This window comes from Stylophora pistillata, chromosome 5, assembly GCF_964205215.1.
Source record: "Stylophora pistillata chromosome 5, jaStyPist1.2, whole genome shotgun sequence".
In the NCBI taxonomy this organism is placed as follows: Eukaryota; Metazoa; Cnidaria; class Anthozoa; order Scleractinia; family Pocilloporidae; genus Stylophora; species Stylophora pistillata.
In genome coordinates, this window is record NC_142523.1 from 16,777,492 (window position 1) to 16,789,982 (window position 12,491).

A 12,491-nucleotide genomic window follows, 5' to 3' on the forward strand; every position below is an offset into this window, starting at 1 on the left:
CTGTATCCAGCCTATCCAACCTGATCCTTTTATCTCTTCTCCCCGGATTGTGCCACTAACGAGAGTTAACCGATTGAAGGAGTCTCAGTCGCAGTTTCTTGTGCAATTCCTTGTTTTAAACGATTCAGCAGAAGATGAATCATGTAAGATCACCTCTTGATTATAAAAAGAAAGCCGATAACAGCAATCTGGGTTTAAGTGATTTGGAAAATAGTATACAACTTTCTTCTAGGTATACCATTCTCTAAAAAATGTGAAAAGTTGATATCCCAAGCAATAGTAATATAAGGTAGTGGCTATGGGCGGCCGTCACCACCAAAAATACAAGGATGTCAAATAGATCAGTAAATACAAAGATGGTTTCAGGATCAGCTGCAGGATAGCATAGCTAATAAAGGAATGGTATGGCCAAATTATAGACACTCTAGATTTCCTTCATGAAACAGAACACCCTAAACATAAATAGTTTAGCCTAATCATGATGATAAACGGTCTAGTTGCCCATGTCGAGTTGGAACATGAAATTGTGAAATGGACCAGCTAAATTACGAATAGTCTAGCACTCATTTGCAATACAGTACACAAACGGTGTTGCGTGGCGTCAAATGACTCAGAGTAATATGGAGCAGCATAGCGTACGAACAAACGGTGTAGCGTTGCGTGAAGTGGCTCAGCGTAATATTGAATGGTGCAGCGTGCATACAAACAGTGTAGCTTTGCGTGAAAAGGCTCAGCGTAATGTGGAATGGTACAGCGTACACACAAATGGTGTAACGTTGCGCGAAATGGCTCAGCGTAATGTCAAATGGTACAGCGTACATACAAACAGCGTAGCGTCGCGTGAAATAACTCAGCGTAATCTCAAATGGTACAGCGTACACACAAATGGTGTAGCGTTGGGTGAAATAGCTCAGCCTTCACGTTACGCCACAAGCAAGCTCGACGATTTGCCACCACATCGAAATATTTCATGTAATGCTGAGCAATTTAATGTTCAGCGAGAGCGTCTGGTGTTCTGCAAAGCTATTCGACGTAACGCTACACCATTCGTGTGTACGCTGTGCCATGCGACATTACGCTGAGCCATTTCACGCAACGCTACACTGTTTGTATGTACGCTGTACCATTCTACATAATGCTATTTCGCCGAAACCACCAAAAAGACAAACCGCAAATGGAACTGTGATCTGCTGGGGGGCATGACGTCATCGAGTGTGAAGACTGGCGCGAAACCATCACATAGTGTAGTCGCTGTGTTGAAGAGCCTTCACTTCACCTTGTCGTAAAGCAGTCAATTCGGTAAGTTTCTCCTCTTTTTTCCCCAGCTGATATTGCATTTATTCGTTGTCCTTCATGAAAGTGTTAATTAAAATAGCAACAAGACTGGATTCTACTACGGTTTGCCGGCCTCCCGGTTTACCACAGTTTGCGCGCGTTGGTGTGCCTGACGCATTGTCTTTGACGCCAGGAGGTCCCGTCTTCCCATTGGTTCGCGGTTTAAGGAGGCGAGATGATCTCTTGGTGTGGCCTAGTTGTTTACAAACCTTTAGGAGCTAAGAATAGAATGACTAGTTTATTAAACTCTATGGCAGTAAAGGACCTGAATTATCGAGTGTATTTTACAATCTTAAGGCATCTATTATCTAAAAACTAAAAATTAACGACTATAACAATGATAATAACATTTGGATCATTTAAAATATTCAAATGTAAAAAAGTCCTCCGTTCTCTTTGTCCTACATATGGGAATGTTTCGGAAGAGATAGTACTTTTGTACATATGATGCACGATCCTCACAGTAGATAGCGCTATTTAAGCAATAGCGAAAATCAGACCTGAAAAAAATCAGGCCTGTACGGGACTCGAACCACTGACCTCTGCGATACTAGTGCAGCGCTCTACAAATTGAGCTAACAAGCCAACTGGGAGCAGGCCGTTAAGTTGATTCGTAATAAACCCGTGAAAGTGATAAATGAGATACAATGAAATATATGAAGTTCATATATTTTGTACTGCGGTATCAGATACATATGAATCACGACAGAAGGTAGCGATTATACGAGGATCACTCTTTGAGGAACCAACCTCAAGCCACAGGATACGGCGGCTGTAGCCATCTATCGCTCCTTGTATGCAAAACTCAAATGGCTTAAGTTTATCAAAGCCATCAATGTGTCAAATATAATTTGGACCTTTTGATAGGTCTTGTCGTCTTCGTAACTTATGACGAGTTCGTTCACGAACTCCATTAGGATCAAGTACAATAAGGATCGACGAATCTCTTCCCTATCCACTATCATACCATAGTCTAGAGTAATTCTTTGATGCATCCGACGGTAGCCTAACAAGCTACTGCGACTCTTGCTCTTAAAATCACTTCGTGGGGATTACTGCTCGTTCCCCTTCTTCTCAAAACAAATTCTATAAGAAAATTCATTACCTGACGAGGGAATTCTACAGAGAATTCTTTTGAGATGACGAACGCTAAGCCGAATGCCATAGACGATGCAAAGAAACGCGAAAATTTCAGTGTAGCCAAATCCTCGATTAAAGTGCTATTTAATTTAAATGAAATTAAATTAAATAGTACGTTAATCTAGGATTTGGCTACACTGAAATTCTCGCGTTTCTATCAGCAGATTTCTGCTCCACTGACCACTAGGTAAGGCGGGAAGATAGGGTGGAAGAACACTTTCTGCAGCTTAACTTTTTGCAGAAAGAACTGAAAGGAATAACATCCAGACCGTCTTAGCTCAAGCGATTGCTTCCTTCTTCCCCCCCCCCCCTTAGTACCCAATCGTCAGTTATGTATAAAGTTTCAATTGAGGGTTTTTAAAGAGAAATTTACAGTTTTAAGTAGAAATCTACAGTTGTAAGTGTAAATTTAATGTTGTAAGTGTAAATTTACAGTTATAAGTGGAAATTTACAGTTACAAGTAGAAATTTACAGTTATAAGTGTAAATTTACAGTTATAAGTGTAAATTTACAGTTATAAGTAGAAATCTACAGTTGTAAGTGTAAATTTACCATTATAAATGGAAATTTACAGTTATAAGTGGAAATTTACAGTTATAAGTGAAAATTTACAGTTATAAGTGTAAATTTACAGTTATAAGTGGAAATTTACAGTTATAAGTGGAAATTTACAGTTATAAGTGGAAATTTACAGTTATAAGTGGGAATTTACAGTTATAAGTGGAAATTTACAGTTAAAGTGAAAATTTACAGTTATAAGTGGAAATTTACAGTTGGTAGCTCCCTTGTAGAATCAGACACTATTTATTGCCTATGTAATATTTATTGCCTATGTAATAAGTATACTTAGAATGTATTCAAGATATTATGAATGAATGGCAGTATACTTAAAGTGTACTTCCCTTGCAAACTGGATCTTGGAATTCCCAAAAAACCTAGAAATTCCTAAAAACTCTATGTTCATAGCCAACAGGACTTGGAATTCCATGGAATATTCCTACGAAATCTTAGGAATTCCAACTCAGAGCACCAATGACTTCCCTGAAATACTGTGAATCTAAAAACTTGCTGGAAATTCCTAGGAATTTTTAGGAATTTCGAGCAATGTTTAAGAATTACTGGGAACTTTAGGAAAACTTCAAGGCAACTAATATCAAATAAATACATGCATTAACTCCTAACTAAAAATTCTAGTTGTCAATGAAATTTATTTACATGCACCATCAGTATAATGTAGATAAGTAAGAGTCAATTGAAATGCTGTGCAGCAGCTATCTATTAGTGTTTCGAAACAGGGTTACTTTTAATTTGGTAACTTAATTTAAATAAATTTCCAAAAAAAAATTGTGTTTCTATTATGGCCCTAACCAGCCACCGTAGAAAAGTGTTATCCTCATACCTGGTTGTTTGGATTTGCTTTGAAAGTTCTAGCTTTGAAAATCAACCTCATTAAGAGACAGGTATAACGCGAGTATATGAAAATTTAATTACATCACAGCACATGAACTACAAATTCTTCCTACTGACTTAATCAGGATATTTGATTTTGTGTTTTTGCTGGATTCAATCTCTGACTGTCGGTCAATGCAGGCCATGGCAAACATTTTAAATTCCGAGTAGCCGAGTTCCTGAAAGCGTAAGTAAGATAGATCAGTTAAAAATACCGCTTAGCTACTTCTTATGCACACACCACCGAGAACATCATCATTAACGCCCCAAGAATATCGCGGTGGGCGAAATCAAATCTGCGTGTTAATTGCGAGAAGAAAGCGTCGATTGCCTAAGGTGGCCAATTTACCATTTCAACTTTGTTGATATATCCAAATTATTTCGTTACTCCCACCGACGCAGCCCCAAACAGTTTCTTTCGAAACTATCAGCCTTTAAGGTGAAAATGACCTAGTAAAGGTTAGCACTTTGAAGGTTTTTCTATCACCTCTTTCCCGACCTCCTTTAACAAAACTGAACTATTTTAGATAGCTGGATACAGAGAGAAAGTGGAAGAGTTTCAACATCAATTGGGGTGTGCCCTGTTTTTTTTTTCTCCTGCCTTTGTGGTACCTTTTTATTCATATTTTTGTGTTGTATGTTGGCGAACCTCAATAAACTAAACTAAACTGTTATTCAGTTGTATAACCTTCCCAACTGCTTCCCTCCATTTTCAAACCTGGTCTCCAGAAACATCAAATTCCCTGAATATAGTTTGAATAGCTTCGCCTTGTAAGTTGAACAGAAATCCAAACGTTTCGAACTCATAGGCAGAGATATTTCCGCTGTTATCTTCATCTAAGAGGTCGAATACGGTCCTTGAATGGCGGAAAATGAAGTTCTTCTCCACGTTATCTTGAACCGCGATAAGAATACAAATAAGAAGGTAGAATTCGTCAAAGTCCATTGAACCAGACCCATCTACATCTAACATGTCAAACACTTTGTAGATTTGATTTGTGCTCAAGTCAGTGGCTGTCTTCATAAATGCACAGAACTGCAGATCATTGAGAGCCATTTCACGATGAACATCAATCAGGCGAAACAATTCTAAAATTATGCGGACATTCCTGCCTGGGAAAAAATTTCATAACACATAATTGGAGACCAGAAAGACAAAGGCTTACAATAACAGTGGTTTGAATGAAGGCAGAAGCAAAGAACCTCGGCGCAGCATCTTTAGTCCTTATATTGTCTCAAAGCAAATAACCCTGGTCTCTGGTAAAGATTAGTATCCGTTGTACTTCAATGCAGGAAATTCAAGGATGGGGTAACGAAGGTTCATTAACTCATGTAACAGAAAAACACAGAAGCTTGCAAATATAATATTTCGTGAACTGTTCTTGCGTGTTCCCCATCATGATCGCTAAATCAAAATCAAAACTCTTCTTTGACCTCCTAATTTGATAATTTTCTGCGCGAGACTCGATGGCTTGGAACCCTCTGTGGGACACAAACTTTACTCTGTGTAACTCCCTGCTGGCAGATGCAATTGACACCTTCACTCAGTTGACAAAGGTCCTTTGTAATGAGATTCTGTATCGCAAAAAATGTTTTGTGAAATGCTTGATTAGAGGCATTCGTTTGGTTTAATGATTAGAGCGCAAAATGATCTGAATGATTGCTTTCCCACGCCGCAGCGGCTCACGAATCTTGCGTGAATAATGGTAAGATTTCCGCACAGCCCCTTACTTCATCTGCACAAAGTTCTTGGAAAAAGAGAACCATGATCAAAACATTAGATTTCCTTCAAGAATACAGCTTTGTTGTACAATAGTACGAAGCTGTGCAGAAATCTTCTCAAATTTTGTTGGAAGCCAGACAAAGTGTCGTCTACCAGGAGCACACAAAGCTTTGTGAAACAACCTATAAAGTTCAAGAGAGCGTTTTTTGTTCCTATCGTCAGAACCAACAATAAATAAAAAATCACAATTCGAACAATATTTACCGGTTAGCAGACAATAAGTTCTATCCAAATGCATGTACTTTAAAATCTGGGAACGTATCTTCATTTCTTATCTGTGGTTTGAACTTCACTCGTTCATTCTCCTTTGTTTCTCCTGTGACGTTTTTACTTCAGGGAGCGCGCGCTATGCGCGCGGTTACTTTTCTCATTGCAATCCATGATGACCTTTGTTTTACCTCGAAAATGAAACCTTTCTCTACGGCCGTTAGCCGTAGTCCCCAAAACAAAAATATGGTGAGGGCACCGCACAGCCCCCCACGTTACGAAAATATGACTTAATTTTGTGTGTGGGTACCCAATCCAATACTCAGGTGAAAGATTTTAGACTGTACCGGAAAAAAGTAAAGTCGCAAATCGATTAAGGGCACATTCGAAACTGTAAAGATTGCAAAGAAGTTTGCTTGTGCCGAAGAACAACGCGAAGGGCATTTTGGACAAATTTGAGTAGGGGTATGTGCCAGGCTGGTTTCAAAACGCTCCGCCGCATCCGTGAGAAAATGAATATCCCAATTTTCCTTATAAATACTAAAGGCACAAATTTTGTTTGTAACTGAATGCAGAAATATGTTTTGACAACAGATAGATTAAAACCATGTTTATTGTAAACGCAACTAGCAATTTTTTACCTATATCTTATTCCGTCTCATCTATAAATACTTACAGCAGAAAATAACTGGATGAAAGTTTACCCACATTGATGTACAAACAACTAGAAGGCCGACCGCGAGTGACAGCTAAAAACTGCATTCCACAAATCTACGATAACAGACAAATTTCCTCTTTTTAAACCTGTAGGAGAGTGTTATGGTAACCAAAGAAAATAGGGTCACGTTTACTGCGTCATGTGACATGAAATCAGCTTTGATCCGGCGTCACGTGTATCCCGTCAGCCTGCTTGTGGCTAACTTCAGAATGCAATCTACTGTTGGAGTGTAAAAGGTCACCAGTTCACGTGACTCTACAACGCAATCAAAGTAAAAACAGTTGGGATGAGTCAATATCGTTTATCATTCTGTTGCTCATTCCCTCGTTCGCTCATTCATACATCCTTTCATAAGCAGGAAAAGCCTTAAAATACATACCTTTATAAAAATAGTGTGGTTCGCACTCACTGAATTTGCAATAATAAAAGAAAAAGCAACGGACACCAAATGCACTATTGTCAATTTAAGTCCACCGCTAACCTGTTTCTTTTGACAGTTAGCCACCCACCACTCGCAAGGACTCTCCCAATGCCTGATCTTTAGCAGAGAAAAGTGCTTTTTCCACGCAGTCTTGTGCGGTAAAACGATCGGCAATGCAAATCTAAGATTTCAGTCTAAAAAGCTCTTACTTTCTGTAGCCCTACAATTCTCTTAGAGATAAATTATGACAAAAGAGATTCCGTTCTTTAACAAATTCGATTTTCTTAAGCTCAGGAAAAAAAGAAGAAACAAAATATATTACCAATGAAAATTTTCAAGAGATAGAAAAGGGGAAAAGTTTCCAAAAGTTGCTGAAGAACACATCAAACCAACGACTAAATTACGGAAACAAGTAAAACCCTCAATAAAAAAGAGTCAGGGTTCTTACTCATCCAAAGAAGAGAAACCTATTACACGGAATAGCTGGTATGGACGAACTGTTGCCTCACATCCCAAGCCTGAGAGTAAAAAAAGGCCATGAGAAAAGAAAAAAACTTACCATTAGCTTTGCTCGTGGAGAAAAGAGAAACTTTGGGAGGTAACTCTCTACTATGTTTCACAACACATTCATCCAACACAAGACTCTGAAAAAAATAAAATTTCTCGCTGAAGAGGTTCGCCAAAATCATTAAAATAAAACTTGATGAAGAAGCTGCTGACATACCTCAAGTATATCTTGCAATGCCACTGGTCGTAAGGCTTCAAAGAAATGCTTAGCAATCTGGCTCTGAAAAAGAAACAAAAACAGAACTTATCATAAACAGCTTTTCACTCTGAATGGACAGATTTACAACTACCTCATCAACGAGATCGCCTCGCCGATTTTGTTCTGACTACTATTACTTCAACGGCAATTAAAAGAAAACAAAGAGGCGATTGTATCATTACATTAGCATAGCGCTAATAAACTAAACAGAGGATTAGGGAAGAAAATGATGAGGCCAAACATTACAATAATCAACTTGAAATCTGGCTTGGAACGCCTGACCATATTTTACTGTTAACACGTTAGAGACATTTTCAATTCAGTGTCGAAAGTAATCTGGAATTGCTTTGGTTTAAGTTAACTTTTCATTGTGATTGGTTCTGAAAATTCACGCCATCCCCTCAACTGATCAGATGCAAAACTAAAACAATCACAGCTCGGTCATTCGCGCAGTTTTGTTGTTTTCATTTTGAGTTCTCATTGGCTAATAACAGCGACCCTTTGCTCTCTTTATTCGCTGGAATACCTCGGTTTTCGTTTTTCGACTCTCATTTGAAACCTGCCCCAAGAACTCATAAGATTTTATACGGGTCGCCAGCTCTGATTTTCAAGACAAGATATTAAATGTTGCTAAGTCTCGCTAAGTGTCATGCTCATGAACTTGTTCAGAAGTCTATACCTGTGATATTACATGTTGCTAAGTCTCGCTAAGTGTCATGCTCATAAAATTGTTCAGAAGTCTTTACCTGTGATATTAAACGTTGCTAAGTCTCGCTAAGTGTCATGCTCATGAACTTGTTCAGAAGTCTATACCTGTGATACTAAATGTTGCTAAGTCTCGCTAAGTGTCATGCTCATAAAATTGTTCAGAAGTCTATACCTGTGATATTGAATGTTGCTAAGTCTCGCTAAGTGTCATGCTCTTGACATTATTCAGGAAGTCTATACCTGTGATACTAAATATTGCCAAGTCTCGCTAAGTGTCATGCTCATGAAATCGTTCACTGAGAAGTCTATACCTGTGATATCAAATGTTGCTAAATCTCGCAAAGCGTCATGCTCATGAAGTTGTTTACTGAGATGTCTATACCTGTGATATCCCAGGATTCTCAAGAATCACCCTGAGGACCATCTCTCGGAACCTGCGCAATAGCCGTTGACTTGTGTCACCATCAATTGTGATCCATGGGCGGCTCACCACAGAATATTGATCATAATTCCTGGTAAAAATTGGTAAAAACAATAGAAATAGCTCTTACGCGTTATTACTTAATTGGCAGATTATTTATCCTTAGCGTAGTCCTTTTGTAAACTAAATTTACGTAGCATAAAAATTCCTTGTCTGCAAAGCAGACCTCTCGTTTCCCAGTTTCACTTAAGATTCAAACCTGACTCTATAGCGAAGATATACAAGAAAGATATTTTTAAATACATTGACCAGTGCCGTATGTCTGTTGTGCAATCCGTGCCTGCTTTCATATTTGCAGATTTTCTAACGCGATCTAAACGTTTGCACGTAACTAGTCAGCTTACTAAGCACTTCCCACTGCTGGATCTGAAATGCGAAATACAAGTTTGGATGGCCAGAGTATTCAACCATCAGCGTGCGTGGTTTTGTATTGGCACTATTTAATGGGAAAATAATTTACGTTCGTTTGAGCGTAGCAACTTAGAACAAAAGAAAAATTTTTCCTTCGATGCACAGCTCATTGACTACAACACTTTGGCGTGTCTCTGAACAGTCCAAGGCTGAACAGAACAACAACATACAAGTAAGGATTGTGTTTTTTATTTTAAAACTACCAGATCAGTCAAACTACAGTGAAACCCCTCAAAACCGGACGCCCTTGGGACCGGAGGAAATGTCCGGTTTAGAGGGGTGTCCGGTGTACTGAGGTTTTACCAATAAGGCAATTTTATGCAGCATAATGTACTATCTGACTGTAAGTACCAGTATATGGTACACGAGCACTAATAAAGCACATCAGTAAAGGAACTAACAACATGGATCACAAGGAAGCTTTTCGATGTCATTTTATTTAATCTACAAAAAAAATTCCGTGTTACACACGGGGTAATACACCGAATGCAAATATGGCGTCCAATTTGAATTGCCATTGTTCTGGACTCATTAGCCTCTCACACGTGTGATAGTCGTTTTGTGCTTCCACGTGGAAACGAAGTTAGTGAGTCCAGAACGATGGCAATTCAAATTGGACGCCATATTTGCATTCAGTGTATATGATCACCGCTTTTAATTCATTTGTAGACTTCTTCCTTCTTTAAATATCACCTACAGTTAATTTACCGATCCAAAATTTACCGCTTAGAACCTTCAGTGTTGGTTTAAGCACTGATTCCGCGCATTTGATCACCTCAATTCTCTTCTCTAACGATAACTCGATTCGTTGGCGTTTCGCTGGTCTCTCAGACATAGTAATGTTTGCTACTTCGTTTGTTGTCGCAAGTGATTTCACCCGCAACATGACAGTCTCTTAAGCTGACCCCTGTTGTTGTCTTTCATTCAACCAAACAACAGCGGCACGATTGTCGACTTACCGATAGAACAATGACTAATAAGCCGATGCGCGTTTCTCATTTCTGATTGAGATTTCACAGCTGCATGATTACGATTTTAATACCCCACTACCGAATTTCCTTTAGCCTCTTTTTCAAAGCGAGTCCTGGTGCTCATCCTTTTGCATTGTAATAAGTTTTCATTAAAATGCAAATTAAACTCATTTTCATACGCATGGTTGAGCACCAGGCCTCGTTTTGAAAAAGAGGCCACGTGTGATTTGATTTAGGCGGCAAGCTTAAAACTTTCACGTCCGGTTTAAGGAGGTCAGTTTCTTCGTCAGTATGTGATTACGGACTGAAAAAAGCGTCCGGTTTCCGGAAGTGAGGGGTTCCGGTTTATTGAGGTTAAAAATAGAGAATATGTAGGACAGAGATTTTGGGGCCGAAAAAAAGGTCCGGTATAGAGAGGATTCCGGTTTAATGAGGGTCAGGTTTAGAGGGGTTCCACTGTACTTTGCACCACATAAGGACACTCTACTCTACTCTACTCTGATGGTAACAACAACAAAAAGATAAGGAAAGGTGTGGGCCCTATCATCACTTGTGCAAAAAACAACGAAAAACTACAAGACTGATTATCTGTATTATACGTATGATGCACGATCCTCGCAGTAGAGAACGCTATTTATGCAACAGCGCTGCACTAGTATCGCAGAGGTCAGTGGTTCGAATCCCGTACAGGTCTGATTTTTTTTCAGGTCTGATTTTCGCTAAATAGCGTTCTCTACTGCGAGGATCGTGCATCATACGTATCTATAACCGCAGTTCAAAATATATGAACTATCTGTATTATGACAAAGACAAACTTACTGGATTCTGTATTTCTTTCCTTTGTCCGGTTTTTCCCGTTCTTCCGTAGTCTGGGGTGTTCCTTCTTTACTGAGCCCGGTATTTTCGACGAGATGAGCGTCCTCTGAGGCAGCACCATCATGAGCTTGTTGTTCATTGGTAGGATTTGATATGTTTGTTTGTTCGGTTACATAGTTTTCCTGGTTAATTTTCGTGTCTCCAAGTGCATCTGGGTCTTCCTTGATAACTTCCTGGTGCTTTGACAAGACACTGGCCTCTGACAAAGAGTTCCCAGCAGTTGTAACGTCTTCAGTATGTTTGGCTACCTCTCCTTCCAACTGCTTGGAAACCTTGGGCTTAAAGTAAAAAAGTGCAGAAAGCTGCTTACATTTTTAGGCACTATTTTTTAGAGTCTAGAGAGTAATCCAAGATTGCTATAGATATCCCTTTCTTCGCTCAATGAAGACTCGCACCACAGTTTTAACCAAACACAATCAAACATAAAACTAATCACGACTTGATCATCGCGTTTTCCGGCGCTTTTTATACTTCGCTCTGTGATTGGTTCAGAAAAGACTCGCAACTCTTTTAACCAAACACATTCACACCGAAAACCAATCACGACTTGATCATCGCGTTTTCCGGCGCTTTATATACTTCGCTCTGTGATTGGTTCAGAAAATACGCGCAACTCTTTTGACCAAACAGATTCAAACCGAAAACCAATCACGACTTGATCATCGTGTTTTCCCGCGCTTTAGATACTTCGCTTGTTTTTATTTTGATTTCTCATTGGCTCATGTTGATATCTTCCTTTGCTGTACTTGACTGATATGAATATCTTCCTTTGTTCTCATTAGCTGATGTGATTACCCTACTTTTGGCTCTAAATCGAAATCTGCTTTGAAGAAAGAAAGGTTTAGGGAAAACATTGTCAATACGGTAACAATTAAAGGAAAGATTCTCTTCCAAAAAAATAAAGACCTAACAAAATACCTTGAGGACAGTGACACACCAGGGTTTTACAAAGCTTGCAGTGACGAGACATTCCTCATACAGACCAACTCTGTAAAGCTAAATTTTGGAAAAAAAAAAATAATACCATAATAAAATGGTAACGACATTGACGATAGAGACGGCTTTAAATATTTTGGAAAGTGAAAAGGCTAGGGGAATAATAAAACAACTGTACTGAAAATAGGTTATGAGGCTTTGGTTTCCCTTATAGAGTGTCAGCAATGATAAGAACAGAATCAATGAGACATTCTCGGTGCTACCAGAAACAAAAGCTGTTTTGACAAG

At 39.0% G+C, this 12,491-nt stretch overlaps 2 protein-coding genes across 3 annotated transcripts in view; both read right to left on the reverse strand.

Moving 5' to 3' along the window:
- Positions 1 to 3,939: 3,939 nt before the first annotated feature.
- On the reverse strand, positions 3,940 to 6,050 carry LOC111325141 (EF-hand calcium-binding domain-containing protein 9-like). The gene is made up of 3 exons (XM_022928878.2): positions 5,913 to 6,050; positions 4,644 to 5,038; positions 3,940 to 4,104 (listed from the first exon to the last, which is right to left on the reverse strand). The coding sequence occupies exons 1-3, from the start codon at positions 5,974 to 5,976 to the stop codon at positions 3,964 to 3,966; spliced, it is 600 nt and encodes a 199-aa protein (XP_022784613.1). The 5' UTR covers positions 5,977 to 6,050; the 3' UTR covers positions 3,940 to 3,963.
- Positions 6,051 to 6,633: 583 nt separating this feature from the next.
- Positions 6,634 to 12,491, reverse strand: part of LOC111325108 (general transcription factor 3C polypeptide 1) — a 38,054-nt gene continuing 32,196 nt past the window's right edge. For both annotated transcript variants that reach the window (XM_088760112.1, XM_088760111.1), the window contains exons 36-41: positions 12,186 to 12,263; positions 11,211 to 11,545; positions 8,911 to 9,040; positions 7,779 to 7,841; positions 7,614 to 7,698; positions 6,634 to 6,888 (exon numbers count right to left, since the gene is read on the reverse strand). In XM_088760112.1, coding sequence (XP_088616238.1) covers positions 6,803 to 6,888; positions 7,614 to 7,698; positions 7,779 to 7,841; positions 8,911 to 9,040; positions 11,211 to 11,545; positions 12,186 to 12,263 — 777 coding nt within the window. In that variant the 3' untranslated portion in view covers positions 6,634 to 6,802. The remainder of the gene's footprint in view (positions 6,889 to 7,613; positions 7,699 to 7,778; positions 7,842 to 8,910; positions 9,041 to 11,210; positions 11,546 to 12,185; positions 12,264 to 12,491) is intronic.

Bases quoted from the DNA above. Each gene is read 5' to 3' on its own strand.
- LOC111325141 (XM_022928878.2), bottom strand. From the start codon at position 5,976: ATGAAGATACGTTCCCAGATTTTAAAGTACATGCATTTGGATAGAACT. The intron at 5,039-5,912 runs GTAAATATTGTT...ATTTTTTCCCAG, and splicing joins AACTTATTGTCTGCTAACCG to GCAGGAATGTCCGCATAATT. The intron at 4,105-4,643 runs GTTTGAAAATGG...TTACGCTTTCAG, and splicing joins TTGATGTTTCTGGAGACCAG to GAACTCGGCTACTCGGAATT.